The 20,180-nt window shown below is 36.5% G+C and overlaps 1 protein-coding gene across 15 annotated transcripts in view; it reads right to left on the bottom strand.

Annotated features, from left to right (window-relative positions):
- GPHN (gephyrin) overlaps positions 1–20,180 on the bottom strand; it is a 633,256-nt gene that overhangs the window by 141,520 nt on the left and 471,556 nt on the right. For all 15 annotated transcript variants that reach the window (XM_058739364.1, XM_058739365.1, XM_058739368.1 and 12 more), the window contains one exon: positions 15,513–15,555. In XM_058739364.1, coding sequence (XP_058595347.1) covers positions 15,513–15,555 — 43 coding nt within the window. The remainder of the gene's footprint in view (positions 1–15,512; positions 15,556–20,180) is intronic.

The following is a 20,180-nucleotide window of genomic DNA, read 5'->3' as shown; positions in this document are numbered from 1 at the left end:
CAGGGCTCGAACTCATGGACTGCGAGATCGTGACCTGAGCCGAAGTCGGCCGCTCAACCGACTGAGCCACCCAGACGCCCCCCCCTTTTTTTTTTTTAATTTTTTTTTTTTTTCAAATCATAATTTTAATATGTTGTCTTTAATCCTGTGGATCTCCTGGAGTTAGCACTGGCTCTTTGTTCAACTTGAGTTTTGCTCAGGTTTTAATTTTGTTTAAATGCAAATGTTCTGCAGAATATGGCCAAAATTAAAAAAAAAAAAAAAAATCACACCACACACACAAAATCCTTGCCTTGCTATGTCCACCAATTCTAACCTATTTTATCATGATTTTACCCAATTCTAACCAAACTGCCACAATGAAAAACTCAACTTAAACCTAGTTTCAAAACATCCTAAAATACCTCAAAGTTGAACTCATGCTGAAATGCTACTAACGGTGTTCTCTTTTATTACAAAAACTTATTTGTGGGGAGCTAGCATTTAACAAACATAGAAGCCACAGAGAGACCTAGTCAAGACTGACCTCCTTCTTAACAAAGCCCAAGACTCTTGACTTGATAACAGCAAGCTCCTCTGAGGCCCTCTGAGCCTCCAGCTTTAGAGAATGGGAGTGTCTCCAATTACTACAATGAGATAAGGAAGTCTCACATTAGTTCGAACTCTTGATTCTTCTTTCAGCTCTCCAATTGCTAAGTTAATTTTGTCTCCGAGGAATAAGAAAGCATTTTTAGGACTTCTTTGATAATCAGACCAGATATATAAAACAGCTTTTATCCTTGGTGGAAATGTGACTTATCACATTACTATCTGTCTATTCTAGTCATTCATTCATTCATTCACTTATTTATTTTTTGTTGTTATACCTCTGTAAAGGGACAATTCATTGGAAAAAGATGGACATAGTCCCGGTAAGTCTATTTTTTCTTACTGGCCTTCAGAATTGAGAGGTTCAGGTTTCTTCTTAAAGTTGTGACCTTTAGATAAACTTTGCCCTGGGTCACTCATCAATGTCAGAGAAGTTTCCATGTTCTTGTTTTATTAGTGACAGTCTGGTTTTTGGAGAAAGGTCTCCGTCAAACCTTTCCATGTTCTGGAACTATAAATATGTCAGTTTGTAGTGGGACAGCACAGCCATTAGATTTTGGAAGCCTGGCACATGAGGTGCCCAGCAACATTCTTGGCTGGATTATTCACAGGTTTTCAAGTTTGTCTTAGTCTAAATCTATAGAATTTTTTTTTTTTAACGTTTATTTATTTTTGAGACAGAGAGAGACAGAGCATGAACGGGGGAGGGGCAGAGAGAGAGGGAGACACAGAATCCGAAGCAGGCTCCAGGCTCTGAGCCATCAGCCCAGAGCCCGACGCGGGGCTCGAACTCACGGACCGCGAGATCGTGACCTGAGCTGAAGTCGGACGCTTAACCGACTGAGCCACCCAGGCGCCCCGTCTTAGTCTAAATCTAAATCTATGTTCCTTCAGGCCAGACTCCTACTTCTTACATGTAGTTATGCTATAACCTGAAGTTTTGCACTTATCTTTAATTTCACCAAGGATAATTTAGAGTTACAGTGGCCACTTTGGGGAACTTTCAATTTAGACAAAATTGTTTGAAAACGAACGAAATCTTGCCATTTGTAACAATGTGGATGGAACTAGAGTGTATTATGCTAAGTGAAATGAGTCAGAGAAAGACAAATACTGTATGATTTCACTTATGTGGAATTTAGGGAAAAAAAAAAACCCAGATGAACATATGGGAAAGAGAAAAAAAAAAGAGAGAGAGGAAAGCAAACCATAAGAGACTCTTAATGATACAGAACAAACTGAGGGTTGATGGAGGGAGGTAGGTGGGGAATGGGCTAAATAATTGATGGCTACTAAGGAGGGCACTTGTTATGATGAGCACTGGGTGCCATATGTAAGTGATGAATCACTAAATTCTACTCCTGAAACCAATATTACACTATATGTTAACTAATTAGAATTTAAATAAAAATTTGGAGAAAAAATAAAATAATTTGAGAGATGCTATATAACAAAAAAGGAACAAAATCCCAAACATCCAATGGGCTGGATTTTTTTTATTATATGAGGAAATATCCAAAAGAAATTAAGATTCAAAAATTGGCTCCAAGAAATTCCCTGGCCAAGGTAAAATAAAAGTGTGAAAAACTTTAAACAATGTCTTTTTTAGATCCTCCAAAATCACATCTTGAACTTCGTGGATTTTATTCTACTATTTCTCTTTCTTCATCCTATACTGCCCCATTCCCCTCTGCCTCATCTCTCCCTCTGCTCCACTCCCCTTTCCTTTTGGCTGGCCAGAACTTCCAAAGCTCAGTTACCTCTTGAACTTCCTTCAGAACAGAAAAATGCCCCCTAGGGTTGATTTTAAGCCCTGTTCTTCCTCTGAGCTGAGAATTATCAATGATTTTCCAAAGCCTAGAAAGGATAGAATGAAATTTGCAGAGAAAGAATAATTCTAAAAGTTTATAATCCAGGGCTTCCAGATCTAAAACATTTAGTTCATATCTAGTAGAAGCTTGAGATGCAAAAAAATTCCATAGGAAAGGCAGAAAAGGAAGAACTTGACTTGCATAAGAAACCAGAGGGGTTTAGAAAAGCTATAGAAGTTGCTCAAGGTCTTTTGAAGGTTATTTACAAAGTCTTTCCTGAGAAAGTAGTTTGGGCTCTGATGTAGTCTTATAGGCAAAGAAAGGATGAGAACATTGGAGATTTCAGGGAGAGGCTCTTTAACACCTTTAGACAGCACTCAGGAGTAGACCTTAAAATAGATGTGACTCCTAACTCTCTCCTAGTTTTTTTTTGTAAACTGTCTTAAGACAAAAATAGAGGATTTTGTATGTAAGCAAAAACTAATATGGAAAATAATACCATTGCCAGACTTCTAGCATCCTGCTGAGTATTTTGAGTCTTAGAGCAATAACAACAAAAAACTCAATTAATGGATGGCCTTACAGATAAAAACAAGTAGATGCTCCTATCAGGGTTTTTAAATCCTGAAAGGAGGAATCTTTTGATAAAGATACTTATAGATACTATATATAAAAAGGATGTTGAAAAAAAGAACTATTTTATCTAGAAACTAAAGGGAAAAAAAATGAAGTAAGTTAATGAAGGTGCTCTGAGGGAGAATCAAGTGCCCAGTTTTTTGTTCTACCCTTAAATTCCCAGGGACAAATTTCTCTAAATTCTCAAGGGCAACCTTATAAAATTTTTTGTTATTGATACAGGGCATATAGTATCAACCTTAAACTCTATCACTGTTACATGATCTCTCCACTGGAAGTAAAAAACTATGTACTGGTGCGCATCTCTAATAATCCTCTGATAGTTCCATTCATCACTGTATGCCCTAGATATTTAACAGAGGAATATACTTCCCTCCTCTGTGATATCATACCTGCTAACTTGATAGGAGTGTACTGTATAAATGAAATTGCTAGATTAAATATTCTCCTGATGGTCTCTTCCTTGAAATCCCTTAGGACTTCCCTATGTCTTTTTATTTTTTTTTATTTATTTATTTTTTTAAATTTTTTTTTTTCAACGTTTTTTATTTATTTTTGGGACAGAGAGAGACATAGCATGAACGGGGGAGGGGCAGAGAGAGAGGGAGACACAGAATCGGAAACAGGCTCCAGGCTCTGAGCCATTAGCCCAGAGCCCGACGCGGGGCTCGAACTCACGGACCGCGAGATCGTGACCTGGCTGAAGTCGGACGCTTAACCGACTGCGCCACCCAGGCGCCCCTTCCCTATGTCTTTTTAAAAAATGTTTACTTATTTTTGAGACAGAGAGAGAGGGGGAGAGAGAACGTACACAAGCAGGGTAGAGGCAGAGAGAGAGGGAGACACAGAATCTGAAGCAGGCTGCAGGCTCTGAGCTGTCAGTACAGAGCCCAATGTGGGGCTCGAAGTTGTGAACTGCGAGATCATGACCTGAGATGAAGTTGGATGCTTAACCTACTGAGCCACCCAGGTGCCCCAAGGACTCCCCTTTTTGCAATGAGATTATAGCTAATTTGGGTATTGATTTGCCAGTACCTTTGTGTCTACATCAACCCCAAATTGAAAATCTCAAGGAAATGCCAGAACTTTTTCACTTTGTGGGCAAAAATTCAACTAATATAGCGAGAATTACTGGGGCTGAATATATTAAGATTCAAACCAGCCACCCACACCTCTACTCCAAAGTACAAAATGCTCTCTTAAACCCAAATCTAAAGAAGCACTAAAATTGGTAGGTGAAAGTAAATAGAGAAAAGATTCGACATATTTTGTCCTTATTCTTGTAACACTTCTATCCTTCCAATCAAAAAGCCCAGTGGCTGGAGATATGGATTTGTTTAGTATGTCAGGCCTATAATAAAACAGTCATTTCCCTTTTTCACATAGAACCCATCCCTAAACCTCTTTTATCTTCACTGCCTCCTGAGGCTGCATATTTGATGGTGTAGGTTTATGTTTTGTTTTCTTTAATGACCGTTTAGGTCAAAATAGTCAATATTTGTTTGCCTTCTCCTAAGAAAATCAACAATATACCTAGACTGTTAAGTTCCAAAGGTTTCCTGAAATACTCTCCTACTTTTCACAAATTTTCAACCAGGACCTAAAGGACTCTATTTCCCTGGGATTGTACTTTTATTCAATATGTGGATAACTTTTTGTTGTGTTCTAAAGATGGAGTGACCTCTAAGACTGATTCCATCTATCTACTTACGGTTTTAACGCACAAAGAAAATAAAGTTTCCAAAGAGAAATTACAATTTTGTCTATAAGGTCATTAGCTAGAATATGCTTTGTTTCAAGGAAGTAAATTTCCTACTCCCGACAGAGTAAGGACTTTATAAAACTTTCCCATGACAGTAATTAAGAGATAATTAAAAGGATTCCTGAGTCTCACTGACTTATTGCAGGCAATAAGTTCTCAACTTTTCTCAAACTGCCATGCCAAAATAAGACTTAACCAAGTTCTCAGAAACTGAACCGCTTCCTTGGGTGCCAAACGTGAGCAGGGCTTCTGTGAGTTAAAATGAGCTCTTCAATAACTTCCTACCTAATTGTCATAAAACTTCATCCCTAGAATAAGAATGATTCTTTGCCAGAGGCAAATCTGTCCAGGTGGTAGAACTCTTGTGAGCACAGCGGGAATTTCCATTACCTAAAGATAACAGGGTTAATATATGCACTAATAGTAGATATGCTTTTGGGTTATTCCATGATTTTGAAATGCTTTGGAAATAAGGTGGGTTTTTGACCTCAGCAGGAATCCTAATTAAGAATGGTTAGCAAATTATAGAACTTTTAAATGCTCTAATGCTTTTTGAGGAAGTGGATAATACAAAATAGGAGCTCAAACAGAAGGAGATAATATAGAGGCTAAAGGAAATGTTTTGATTATTAATCATGCCAGACTGACAGACAGCCTTCACTAAGATTATAGAACTCAGAATACCCCAAGAGACCAACTGTTTGGTTTAAAAGCCAGCTCTGAAATCAGAAAAGAGGTACTAGGAGAATTCTCAATGTAAATTGACTATTGGCTATTTTAGTAGCACTGAAAGACCTCAAATGGAATCTTGTAAAAATTTTACATGAAATTACATACCAGTGAAAGAACAAATTTGCCAATGTACATACTTTACATCGATGGGAAAGCTTTACTATATTTCATTTGCCACCAACATAATCCTGGTAAAACTAAAGGTGGAACATGGACAAAAGCCCAAACCTCAGGGCCTCCTTAAACACCTCTAAATAGATTATATAACAGTAGTCTCTATAGTGGGTTTTGAATACGCCTTGATCATTCTTTGCTTGTTCTTGGGATGTTTGAAGTCTTTCCTTGACCATCAACTACAACTCTACCAGTAGCAAAATTTTCTTGATTTTGTGTTCCCAGCCTAGGGTCACAGGCTCCATGACCTCTCTATTAATGGAGGCATCCATTTTACTGGGTCTATTACTAAAGAGTTTTGTAAAGCCTTGCCACTTACTTAAATATGTTATTGTCAGTCTCACCCCCAATCTTCAGGAAAGGTAGAGAGAAGAAATATAATTTTGAAAATTAAATAAGCTAAGCTCTTAGAAGACTCTTGTACTTCCATGGTCTAAGGTATTATCTTTAATGCCAATGAGATCAAGTCTTTCTGGGGTTCATGAACTCCCCCACATGAATTAGTAATAGGCCAGTCCATACATGTAGGAAGATCACCTTTGATTCTAAATTCCACACTGAGAAGCAGATAGAGCTAATTATTGCATGGGATTATTCCTGCTGTCCAAGTCTCATAAACAAGTATGAACTGTCTTTCCTCAATACTCTTCTAAACAATCCTTGCACGACCTAAAATCCAGAGACATGGTCTTTTGGAAGGGACATCAGAGAAAGACAGCTCTGGTACCCCACTGGATGACCTTATAAGGTACTGTTAGCAATGAGCACAGCAATGCAACTCCAAAGGTTTGATTTTTGTATTCATGTCTCAGAAATAATCCATTCTTGAATTTGTGGAAAAGCTGGGGTGTTTTTTTAGGAACCCTCTAGAGGCAGATAGTCCTCTGAAAGAGACATCTTCTAACTAAGGCCTGTGACCATGAGATATAGACAGCTTCTACCCAAGATCCATAGAACAAACACAACTGACTACCATGCTTTAATATGCATTCTTTGGTTCTTTATTTTCATTGTTATTCCCCATCCTGTGTGCCCCTCCCTGCCCTCCTAGTTTAAGGCTTCTTTTAATCATGTCATCTATATTGCCCTATTCTTAATATTGCTTTTTGCATTTTTAATTATTCATTGGTATGTGTCTAGTACCCAGCTATTATTTACTTGTAAACTAGCTAAAGCATACAATCAAACTAGTTTTGTACACATCTTTCTTTGGTAGCCACCTAGATTTTTTTGGTTCTACTTCCTTGTAATGAATCCATTGCTATCCTGGATAACTGGACTCAACTATTAGGTGACTTTTTCAGATGACAAAGTATATAATAGGCTAGAGAGATGGAAATCCAAAATCCCCACTTAGATCATACCTCAACGAAAAGGTTCTCAGGGATTTTTTTGGTGGGAATTAGTTTTTATTTTTTTAATAAGTTTATTTATTTATTTTGAAAGAGAGAGTGAGCGTGAGCAGGGGAGGGGCAGAGGGAGAGAGAGACAGAGAGGGAGAGGGAGAGAGAATCCCAAGCAGGCTCTGTGTGACAGCACAGAGCCTAATGTGGAGCTTGATCTCATGAACAATGAGATCATGACCTGAGCAGGAATCAAGAGTCAGAGCTGTAACTGACTGAGCCACCTGGGTGCCCCGGGAACTAGCTTTTGTAACCAAACTTAAATTTTTTTTTAATGTTTATTTATTTTTGACAGTGAGAGAGAGAGAGAGAGAGAGAGAGAGAGAGAGAGAGAGAGAGAGAGAGAGAGAGAGAGACAGGGAGCATGAGCAGGGGAGGGGCAGAGAGAGAGGGAGACACAGAATCTGAAGCAGGCTTCAGGCTCTGAGCTGTCAGCACAGCTGTTTCTTTTCTCAGAAAAAGACTGTTGGATAACTTAATTTTTAAAAGAGGTGGGAAAAGTGGGTCTTGATTTAAGAGTCAAAATCCTCCATAGTGTTTTTTCATAGTGGCTGTACCAATTTACAATCCTACCAACAGTACAAGGGTCCTCTTTTTCCACATCCTCTCCAGCATTTGTTACATCTTATCTTTTTGATGATAACCATTGTAACAGGCATGAGGTGATATCTCCTTGTGGTTTTGAAAATTTCCCTTATGATTACGAAGTGTTGAGTGCTTTTCAAGTACCTGTTGGCCACTTGTATATCTTTGGAAAAATGTTTGTTCAGGTCTTTTGCTCAGTTAAAAAATTGGATTATTATTACTATTGTTATTTTGTATTGAGTTGCATGAGTTCTTTATATATTTTGGATATTAACCTCTTATCAGATATATGGTTTGCAATTTTTTCCCCATTCCTTATATTGTTTTTTCATTTTGCCGATCATTTCTTTCACTCTGCAGAGGATTTTTAGTTTGATACCCTATTTAAAAAATTTTTTTTAAAATTTTGTTGTCCTTTAGGTGTTATATCCAAAAAAATCATTGCCAAGACCCATGTAAAGGAGCTTTTTTCCCATGTTTTCTTCATGGAATTTCATGGTTTCAGGTCTTATATTTAAGTCTTTAATCCATTTTGAGTTAATTCTTTAAGTGCCGTTAAGACAGGTGTCAAGTTTCATTCTTTTTACATTTGCATATCCAATTTTCCCCTGCACCATTTATCATAAGAGTCTATCTTTTCTCCATTGACTATTTTTTTTAATGTTTTTATTTATTTATGAAGGAGAGAGAGAGACAGAGCATGAGTGGGGGAGGAGCAGAGAGAGGGGGAGACACAGAATTCGAAGCAGCCTCCAGGCTGTAAGCTGTCAGCCCAGAGCCCGACGTGGGGCTTGAACCCACAAACTGTGAGATCGTGACCTGAGCCGAAGCTGGATGCTCAACCGACTGAGCCACCCAGGCGCCCCTCCATTGACTATTCTTGATGCCCTTGTCAAGTATTGGTTGGCTATATATGCATGGGTTTATTTCTAGGCTCTTGTTTCTGTTTCACTGGTCTATGTATATGTTTTTTATGACAGTACCACACTATTTTGATTACTATACCTTTATAATAGAGCTTAGAATCAGGGAGTGATGCCTCTCTCTCTTTGTTCTTCTTTCTCAGGGTAGATTTGGCTACTTGGGGTCTTTTGTGGTTCCACATAAATTTTAGGATATTTTGTTTTCTACTGTGTAAAAAATGCTGTTGGAACCTTGATAGGGATTGCACTGAATCAACAGATTGCTATGGGTAGTATGGGCATTTTAATAATATTAGCTCTTCCAATCCATGACCACGGGATAGCTTTCTATTTATTTATATCTTCTTCAATTTCTTTTATCAATGTATCCTAAGTATTTTATTGTTTTGGATGCTAGAATAAATGGGATTATTTTCTTTCTTTATTTTTCAGATAATTTCATTGTTATTGTATAGAAATGCTACTGATTTTTGTAAGTTAATTTTTTATCTTACAACTTTACTGAATTCATTGATTAGTTCTAACAGGTTTTGGTGGAGTCTTTAGGATTTTCTAAGGATAAAATCATGTCATCTGCAAATATAGACAGTTTTACTTCTTCTTCTCTAATTCTGATGCCTTCTATTTCTTTTGCCTGATTGCTCTCTTTAGGACTTCCAGTACTATGTTGAATAAGGGTGGAAAGAGTGGGTACCCTTGTCTTGCTCCTGATCTTAGAGGAAAAATTTTCAACATTTTACCACTGAGTATGATGTTAGCTGTGGGCCTGTCATGTATGACCTTTATTATGTTGAGGTTATCATGAATGGATGTTGAATTTTGTCAAATGCTTTTTCTGTGTCTATTAGATGATTATGTTTTTTTTTTCCATTCTATTAATGCATCACATTTATGTATTTGTGTGTATTGAATCATCCTTGCATTCCAGGGATAAATCCCACTTGATCACAGTGAATGATTTTTTTTAAAATTTATTGAAAGAGAGAGAGAGACAGGGAAGGAGGGAGGGAGGGAGGGAAGGATAGTGCAGGTAGGGGGAAGGGGAGAGAGAGAAGGAGAGAGAGTCTGCAGGTTCCACACTGCCAGAGCAGAGCCCGACTTGGGGCTGTAACTCACAAACCATAAAACCATGACCCAAGCTGAAACCAAGATGCTCAACTGACAGCCACCCAGGAGTCCTGTGAATGATTCTTTTAATGTGCTGCTGAATTCAGTTTGCTAGTATTTTATTGAGAATTTCTAAATCTATATTCATCAAGACTATTGGCTTGTAGTTTTCTTTTGTTGTGTTGTCTTTGCCTGGCTTTGGTATTAGAGTGATGCTGGCCTTATAAAATGAGTTTGGGAGTGTTCCCTTTTCTAAAATTTTTTGTAAGAGTTTGAGAAGGATTGGCGTTAATTCTACTTTAAAGGTTTGGTAAAATTCACCAGGGAAGCCATCTGGTCCCGGTTATTCCTTTTTTTTTTTTTTTTTATTAATTTTTTTTAGTGTTTATTTATTTTTGAGAGAGAGAGAGAGAGAGAGAGAAGGCAGTCTCCAAGCTGGGGAAGGGCAGAGAGAGAGGGAGACACAGAATCTGAAGCAGGCTCCAGGCTCTGAGCTGTCAGCACAGAGCCCGACACGGGGCTCAAACCCATAAACTGGAGATCATGACCTGAGCCAAAACCGGATGCTTAACTGACTAAGCCATCCAGGTGCCCCCTGGTTTTTCTTTATTGGGAGATTTTTGATTACTGATTCAATCTCCTCACTAGGTATCAGTCTGTTCAGATTTTCTATTTCATGATTCAAAGGCTGGTTGTTTCTAATAATTTTTTCATATATTTTAGGTTATCTACTTTGTTGGGTATATAGTTGTTGTGGCTTAATTTATCTCCTGGCTGAGAAAAAGGACTACAAACTCTGATCATAAATCTCACATTTGTGTAGCTGGGTTCAGATATGTGATCCCCCCAGTCCTAAGTGCTGCTATACAATTGCTGTCTCATCAGATGGCTCAATAAATGATCATCCAATAACAACAACAGTCAACACAAGAGAACTTGACACCTATGAAGATTGAGACAACTTCTCTAGACAGTTGACTACTATTGTGATTTCTTAGTAAAGGTCTGGATTGACTGACTGATGACACCCTCAGACATCAGTCTTCCATTGTCTTTATTAACATAACTTCACTATTCCAGAAAAATCTCCCCTAAAAGACAGAAGTTGTAAGTAATTTCATTACTCATTCTAGAACTTCTTAAATAGTCTGCTTGAGATTCTCTCTCTCTCCCTCTCTGTTCTTCCCCCACTTGTTCTATCTCTCTCTCTCTCTCTCAAAATAAATAAACTTTAAAAAATAGAAATTATCAAAAGACAATTTACATACCAAGACTCTCAGAATCTCTTGCCTTGCTATGTTCATGATTCTGAGATGATTATATAACAATCCTTATTTAATTTTAATCAAGCTCTACATTAAAAGATCTGCTTTAAATAAAAAATCTCCTAGGTATCCTGAGTTTGTCCTTCCCTTTCTGAAAAAGTATTAGTTGAGACTATGATTTTGTTGAAGTGGTATTCTCCCATATTGTATGTGATATAAAATTTATAAGAAATATATATTTGTTCATTCAGAAGACCAAAATATATTCCTCAGATATATTTGGTCTTCATCCACAGTTCTCGAGAATACCTCAGAGCCTTAGGATGAAATGAGTATCTTATTATTAATCATGGTGACTTTTAGACCCCATCCTAAGGCAGGGGCTCATTTCCAGGAGGACCAAGTGATTTTTCATGTGATTAAAGGGCTGGAGCTTTCAGGGGCACCTGGGTGGCTTATTTGGTTGAGCATTTGGATCTTGATTTTGGCTCAGGTCATGATTTCATGGTTCGTGATTTTGGGCCCTGCATAAGGATCTGTGCTGACAGCCTGCCTGAAATTCTCTCTCCTCTCTCTCTGCCCTTCCCTGCTCTGTCTCCCAAAATAAATAAATAAACATTAAAAAAAAAAAAGGGTTGGAACTTTCAGTCCTACTCCCCCAGCCTCTGAGGTTGAATCAGCCAGTGGCCAATGAATTAGTCAATCATGACTATGTAATGAAGTCGTCATAAAAACCCAAGAAGAAGAGCTTCTGGGTCCTTCTTTTACAGAGAGCTTCCACACCTGAGGAGCTAGCATGCTTCCATGTGCCTCAGAGCCAGGCACCAAGCTCCACAAGGACAGAAGCTCCTTTGTTCTGGACGTTGCCTTATGTTTCTCTTTATCTGGCTGTTGATTTGTAGCCTTTATCATATCTTTTAGTAAACTGATAAATGAAAGTAAGTGCTCCCCTGAGTTCTGAAAGCCACTCTAGAAAATTAAAGAAACCTAAGGAGGAGGTCACTGGAACTTTCAATCTATAGCCAGTTGGTCAGAAGCACAGGTAACAGCCTGGGGCTTGAAAATGGCATCTGAAATGGAATATGGACAGCAGTCTTGTAGGACTGAATCCTTAACCTATGGAATATGATGCTATTTTTGGGTAGATGGTGTCAGAATTGAGTTGAATTCTTGGACATCCTGCTGGTGTCTGAAAAGTGCTTGGTGTTGTGTGTGTGTGTGTGGACACTCCCGTCAAGGTGGAATTAGGCTGCAAACCTTAAAAGACCACAGGAAGAATAAACTCAGGTTTATTAACAACAGGTTGTTTTGATGACATTTTTGAGGCACCAAAGGAAAGTTCTTACTTAGAAAAACATTACCAACGTTAACTCCTCCTTGGATAATTCTAGAAAAACTCCAAGTTTTAATCTTAGAAGTTAAGTTATAACTCCGTTCTTTTTTCTAGGATCTGTTGATGATGTTTTGTTTTGACAAATTTCTATGTATGCTAACAAAGAAGTTGATTACAGGCATATCTTGTTTTATTGTATTTCACATTAAGGTGCTTTGCAGATACTGTGTTTTGTTTTATTTTGTTTTTGGTTTTTAACAAGTTGAAGGTATATGGCAACCCTGCATCAAGCAAGTCTATTGGTGCCATTTTTCCAACATTTGCTCACTTCATGTCTCTGTGTTACACTTTGGCAATTCTCTCAATATTTCACACTTTTTCATCATTATTATATTTGTTAAGGTGATCTGTGATCAGTGATTAAAACTCACTGAAATTTCAGAGAATGGTTAGCATTTTTTAGCAATAAGGTATTTTTAAATTAAGGTGTATACATTTTTTTATATGTAAGGCTACTGCATATTTACTAGACTACAGTATAGTGTAAACATAACTTTTTATGCACTGGGAAACAAAAAAATACATGTGACTTGCTTTTTTGCGATATTCACTTTATTGTAAGTGGTCTGGGACCAAATCTGTAATATCTCTGAGGTATACTTGTATAGTTTTCTTCACCTTGTCTATATTTTGGAAATGTTTTCCATGAGAATAGGCAACTCAGTAAATAAATGAAAAAACGATGATAGTTACCTTGCTGAGTGAGAACTCCGAGGAGCTCACACTTGAACGGAGTCTTGAAGGATAAATAAGAGTTTTCTAGGGGACGCCTGGGTGGCTCAGTTGGTTAAGTGTCTCACTCTTGACTTTGGCTAGGGTCATGATCTTGCAGTTTGTGGGACTGAGCCCTGTGGGGCTGGTAATCAGGCTCTGTGCTGTTAGCTGGGGATTCTCCCTTGGGATTCTCACTCATCCTAGCTCTCTGCCCCTCCCTTTCTTGTGCTCCCCCTCTCAAAATAAATAAATAAATCTAAAAAAAATATTTCCTAGGAAAACAAGGGGAATGGATACTTTATGCAGTGGGGGAAAGAGTACTCCTAAAAGAATAGAGGCAGAACACAGCAGTGGGAGAATGAGGAACTGCTAATTAGGTCTGTATGACTGCAATATAGTAGTACAAGGCAAAGGATGAAACTAAGGGTGATTAAAGCAGACTAAATCAGCAATTAGATATTGAAGTTAAGAAGTTCAGAGGTAGAGGGAGTGCCTCGGTGGCTCAGTCGGTTAAGTGTCCGACTTCAGCTCAGGTCATGATCTCATGGTCCGTGGGTTTGAGTGCTGTGTCGGGCTCTGTGCTGTCAGTTCAGAGCCTGGAGCCTGCTTCAGATTTTGTGTCTTCCTCTCTCTCTGCCCTTCCCCCACTCACGCTCTGTCTTTCTCTATCAAAAAATGAATAAACGTTAAAAAAATTTTTAAAAATTAAAAAAAAGTTCAGAGGTAGAACAGCTCATGGTGATGAAAGAGCCTTGGGTGTGGCTATGAGCATGACTACGAGTTACTAAAGTGGTGTTGAAAGGAAAGACCTTAAACATATAGATAGGTTACAATGTTGGATGGGCTCTCTATATGGATCTAAATGGCTATATGGACCATGTACATGACTATGACATCCTAAGAAAACATGATCAGGAAAACCTGGACCACTGTGACGTCCATCCAAAGTGATTAATAGTCTATAAGCCAGTAAGAACATAACTGAAATGAAAGATGTTCTAACAACACAAAAATCCATGATAAAGGTGTAAGAAGATTCAAAGAAATCTGTTGTCAGTAAGAAATTATTTTTGTTCCTAACCATCATAATCACTATCAATGATCCATCATCATCTTGGGATCAACAATAAATAGAAATCATACAGTAATCATCATAAATGTCATTTTAAAAGCTCATTTATCTGCATAGTCTTATTTTAGTGAATATTATATCATCACTCCCCTGACTCAGGTTTCTCTCAACCTTAGGTCTTAGCAAGGGATTACAGAATGTTACATTTCTTATATTGAAGAGCCTCCCTCAAGTCACTTGTCTGTCAAATGTTGTGGAAACTTACAGTGGTATACCAGTAAAATCTGTTTGCTTCAATTTATTTTTATACAACTTTAATATAAAAGTCCTGGGCAAGTAATTGCAGTGTGCTTGCTTACCAACTCAAGGGTTTCAAGCTAACATAACAGATTCACAACACAGAAATGGGAAAAATTTACACTAAAGAAAATAAAACAAAACATGCATTTTTATCTATTTGAAGTTCTCCAATTACTTTTGTAGCAGTTAAAAAAAATACAGATATTCTACTGGAAAATCATCCTGTTTACTAAAATTCCCAGTGGTGTAGGTATGCAAGAGACCCATTTAGTTACGTATGGCCCACCTGAACTTCATTTCTTGATAAAGATCAGGGAGAAGATAGGATGATGTCATTAATTTTAAGTGACAGAGAACAATATTAAATTATTAGCATTTATATAGTACTTTTCTCTTAGGATCCCCAAACTTTTAAGGCACAACCTCCCATGTTATATCATTTCAAGGATACAGGTAAGGAAAAGCTATTTACAGTTCCTTTTTATAAGATAGAAACATGAATAATACACAAAGTTAAAGCACTTTCAAGTTAATGTTATTAGTGATCAAACAAAAAAAATAAAATTAAGGTTTCTTCATCCTTGTTTCATGGCACTATGCTTGAAAACATGCTGCTTGTGAAAGTAGGATATTTCAGGAATGAATTTGTATTTACAAGATGATTACAACTCCTCTTAAGAGTCACTTGTTTTTTTTTTAAAGTTAGATGCTTATAGTGGATTTATATTATTATTTTCAGTTAGCTTATTTTCAAATGATTTTTGGCAGTGGGGCAGTTAAAGAGGGTTCTAATCACAGAATCATTGAGGAACTCATTACAATCTTAGTTATAAGTGCTACCAAAATTCTGGTGTAGGCTTCCAGAACTAACTGGAATGAAGGCAATATTCATTAACATATTGATAATATTCTTAAGAGGTAAAAACCCTAACATTTATATAAACTGACCCAAAATGCTCTTTTTCATTCTTTCACCAAAATATTTTAAAGCTCTCCTTCCTGTTGAACCACAGTCTTATAGTCCATCTGAAATGATGGCATACTTACTGGCTCTGAGAATGTTCTCCTTGCTGCTGCACCTGGACTGGACCTGCAAAGAGAGCATAAACTCAGTAATTTAGGGCTCAAAACACAGATAGCCAGATATGTATGCATACTTAATGGGCAAGCTCCTGAGGTTTAGGAGCAAAGGCTCAATGTATCTCAGATATCAAAACATAGTAGTAAAAATATATTACATTTGTTTCCTATTTTTTGTCTTTTTCTTACTGTAAAGAAAGAGCAGACTTCTGAAAAAAACTGGGGGTACAACATTATAAATGCACAGAGGCAAAACCAAAGGCAATTTTTTATTGATGTGTACTGAAATTAGTATATGGAAAAAAATGTTACAACGTATTCAGGTGTGAATACAGACCCCTAATCTTAAGGCACTGTGATAACTCTTGACTAGACTAATAATGCAATCCAGGTAATAAAGTTGTAATAAAATATTCCATTGTAGTAATTTTAGTTGTACACATTGATAAGGGGAAAACAGAGAAATCCTCATATATAATATTAATGTGTGATTCCAATGACTTTTGTTACTTACTGATTATAATAATTGGTTATAATATTGGCTATGAAAGATGCCTTTGTTTGGAATCAATAAAACTGAACTCATTTATTTACCAGTTCTTAGGTGTGAATAAAGTTTATCAATCAGAAACCCTTATGCTTTGATGCAAAAAGTTGATGTCCAAGCAGAACATTCTTTTAAATGTTACAAAAGTGTTGAATTCAAAAGCCACATTGGATGGCATACATGTTTGTTAATATCTGAGGAAACTGTATTTAAACTGCACACCTCTTTTTTCCCACTCCCCAGCAGCTTGCCCCAAATATATATATATACAACAAATTAATTTCTATTGCTTAACACAATCTACTATTGTAATGAAACAACTTATGAAAGAAATGTTGCAACTTAGGGTGGGTTATGGTTGTCCTTCCCTGAAAAGAACAATTGTTAATGTTCAAAGAAACAACAATAAAAAAAATCACAAACATACACACAAGAAAAACACACACACACACACACACCAAAAAAAGGGGAAAAAGGGGAAAAATAATTCCAGATGTTAAAGTTATTCCCTTTTGGCCCAGATTGTTTAGTTAGTTATAAGCTACACTAGAATGAAGAAGCTAATCTGGGAGGTAATATTCTTACATTCTTTTACTCAGAAGCTCTATTGAAAAACAATTATGGACCAAATGGGAAAGGAAAATAATTAATGACTACTTAAAACAAAAATACAGGGAGAAAGACATGAGAGTGAGAAAAAGAAAAAGAAGAAAGAGAGGTTTGGGGAAATAAGTCTAGACAAGAGAAAAGAAAGTATGGGTTTATAGAGGGAGCCAATATGTGAATGCAAAATGTTCTGCTATTTCTTATTGAAAATTCATACTAAGAGAGTAAGAATCTCTAATGAACTTGCTGCAAAATAAACAAGCAAGTTTGTACACCATGGAATGAAAATAGGTGTAACTATACCACTACAGCCTTAAAGGAGAAAAGAAACAAACACTAATAGACAAATTAATAGACAAGCTTAATAAAGAGTTAAACTACATTTTTAAAAGCAGTTCAGGGAACACAAGAGAAAGCTAATAGAGTGAGAGAAAAATCTGGGAGAGAGAAGGAAAAAAAAGGGGATAATGCTGAAAGACAAAAACAGAGTTCAAGGAAGTCAAATGGAAGTCAAGAAAGTCTTCAACAAGATGTAGAAACAGAAGGAGCCCAAACCCATAGCGCAAAGCAATGTTTGCGAATGGAAAGCAGCTCCTTTGATCAGTAATAGTTACTCTTAAGTCGTAGCCTCTATTCCTCCAGAGTTCATCTTTAAGCCCTTCCAATTTAGAGTGGAGCTAGTGTGTGGATAGAAACAAGAGATTTATAATGAACAGAGCATTTCAGATGAGTAGTTCAAATTGTCTCGTCAAATGTTTCAACAGATTTAGATAATGTCTAAATGGAAATGGTGGTGAAGAACTAGCTAGCTTTACCAAAAAGCTGAACCAAACCAAAACAGCAACAACAACAAAAAACCCTCTTCCTACTTTAGGTGGCTAAAAAATTAAAAAAAATGTTCATAGCATGAATTTAATAATGAAACCCAAAGTCTTGTTTTGTGGCAACTGAGTTCGTAACTATATATTTTGCAGAAGTTTGGGTGATAAGAAATAATTCAGTTTCTGGAATGTGAGTATTCATTTTGGTTCACAAATTGCCAACAGCAGTGTAACCAATGTTTTCTCATTTACATCACACTGGCTATTTGACCTAGATTTGAGGAAAATCACTTAAAATCAATGATTACATGAACTTCTTTACTTTGGTGATCTTGAGTATATATTAAAAAATGAGAAAAATAATTTTAAGATATTAAAAATATATATGCAAAAGTGATGCCCCTCTCTCTTATACCATGAAACTGGTCACCTTTACAATATTTACCTAATTTTTAAAAATCCCAATATGAAGATTTTTACCTAACTCACAATGTAATGGGATTTACTTGAAAAAATAAAATCAAGAAACGATTACTGTTCTTATTCTCATATATATGGATTAGAAAGAAGGTAGCACAGGTTTGTCCCAAGTTTTACAGTTTGCTTTTTTTTTTTTTAAATCTTACACTGGCTTTTTAGTCAATGGAAAAACAAAAAACAAAGGGAAGTCTGAAAAACAAAATAAAATTGACATTTTGACCTAATACCAAATTTATTGGGGATTAAAAATGAAAGGTATGGTGTTCGATTATCTATTACTTTATTTTATTGGATTATGTTATTTTATTACAATTAACATCTAACTTTATGGTGTTGAAAATTAACCCCCTTTGAACTGGAATTAAACTAAAATAATGTCTAGAAACAGCATTTATTATATTACAGTCAATGGAGGAAAAGAAAAACACAAGAGACTTACTGAAAACATAGGTATTCATTTACTAATCAAGACTGCTTTCAGACATCAAATAATTCATTTAATTCATTTCAACATGTGTTTACATGTATAATATAATTTTTGCTGAAGATCACATTGTACAGTAAGAAATCTTAAGCCATGAAACAGAAAACAAAAGGGGGGGAGAGCATGTAATAATGGTAAAGAAAAAAAGTGAAAATGCTTTAAACAAAGCTGAGAAAATTTTAACAAACAACCACAATCTTTAAATACAGTTAGAGAAGTGACTTACCTTATGCTTAGGTCATAACAAGAATAGCACAGTGTTTAAAGTCAGCTCTTCATTATGGGAGGTACAATTGAAAGCCATAGGTTATAATAACATGAATTGCTACACAGAAATGAAGACTTTTTCAGCCCAACATGAAAAGCTAACTCTTATGGGAGAACATTTCAACTTATGTTTAATGCAGCATGAAGAACAATTGAGGGGGTAAACATCAAAACACATGAATCTACACCAATAAGAGAGACAGTCCAATCTCTCAGGAACACAGAATATTTAATCTGTGAGACTATAATCTGTGACACATAAGGGAAGGCACATCACTCTAACACTGAAAGATGCATGCATAATGTATAACCATCCACTGACAAGTCTCCCCACCCCATCCCACTCGTACACACACAAAACCATTAAGATACAGGGAAAAAATGTAGTGCCAAGCTGTTATGAAGAAAGCAGGACACACGGAAGCGCAGCAGTGGTCATGTGATTTGAGAGGTGTTCTTCCCTTAAACCATCCCATCACCATGCTTATTTTAAAGAAGCCAGGAAAAGACCCCCTTCAATGCTGCAGTAGCTATGAGCCCCCAGCTTGAAGCTAGTGTGTGGAATTTTGATCACCGTTCCCTGCGATGTCAGGGGCTCTCCAGTGGAAGCCAGATGTGTAACACCAGTTAGTGGGGTACAATGTGTGAATAACAAACATCCTTTCCCTTCTGCATTTCACAGAAGTGAGGGAGGAGAGAAACAAATAAAATAAAGCCCATGTTAAGAATAGATTCATAACAATATAAAGATGTATAAATATTAAAATGGAGATTACATTTGATTGCAGGTTAGCACAACTCAGGTTACATAAAAACTGCCTCAATTTTGCTGCTCACCAGGCTAATATGTATTCTTTCTCCTTGCAAATATTAGGAATAAATCTATACAATATGGTTCATACTGAAAAATTCTGAGCGGTTGGTCATATGGGGTCAAAGTCGAGAACTAAAGAAGTTGTCTTTGATGGACATTAAGAAAGCCCTATCTTTCTATTTTTAGCATCATTTTACTGGTCAGCAGTCACATTTTAAATTAGAAATTAAGCTTCTGTATATCTGCTTACTTATGTAATTTGAGAAATTCTATGGCAATGGTGTAGAAAGATAATTTAAATTTTAATCTTCTTACATTTTAAAAGACAAACCACAACAAAGACTACCTATTTAGAAACTGTTACTAAATTTCCTATGTACTCTTCTCTACTGTCAAAACTTATTTTAACATGGGTTGTTCCTGTCAATAGGGTATATCAGCTCCTTAGAAAAAACTTCAACTTTGCTTTCCTATTATTGATAATAATAGTTAACTTCATCTATTTTTTTATTCATATGTGACATGAAATTTAGTTAGAGTTTTAATAATGCAAAGATTATTTACTTATATTACCATTTCCTCTCCCTCATCTATTCTTAGCAAACCAGAATATCCT

The sequence above is a fragment of the Neofelis nebulosa genome, chromosome 7, assembly GCF_028018385.1.
Source record: "Neofelis nebulosa isolate mNeoNeb1 chromosome 7, mNeoNeb1.pri, whole genome shotgun sequence".
NCBI classification, from domain to species: Eukaryota; Metazoa; Chordata; class Mammalia; order Carnivora; family Felidae; genus Neofelis; species Neofelis nebulosa.
The sequence above is the reverse complement of the archived record's forward strand: the minus strand, read 5'-3'. Positions and strand labels throughout refer to the sequence as shown.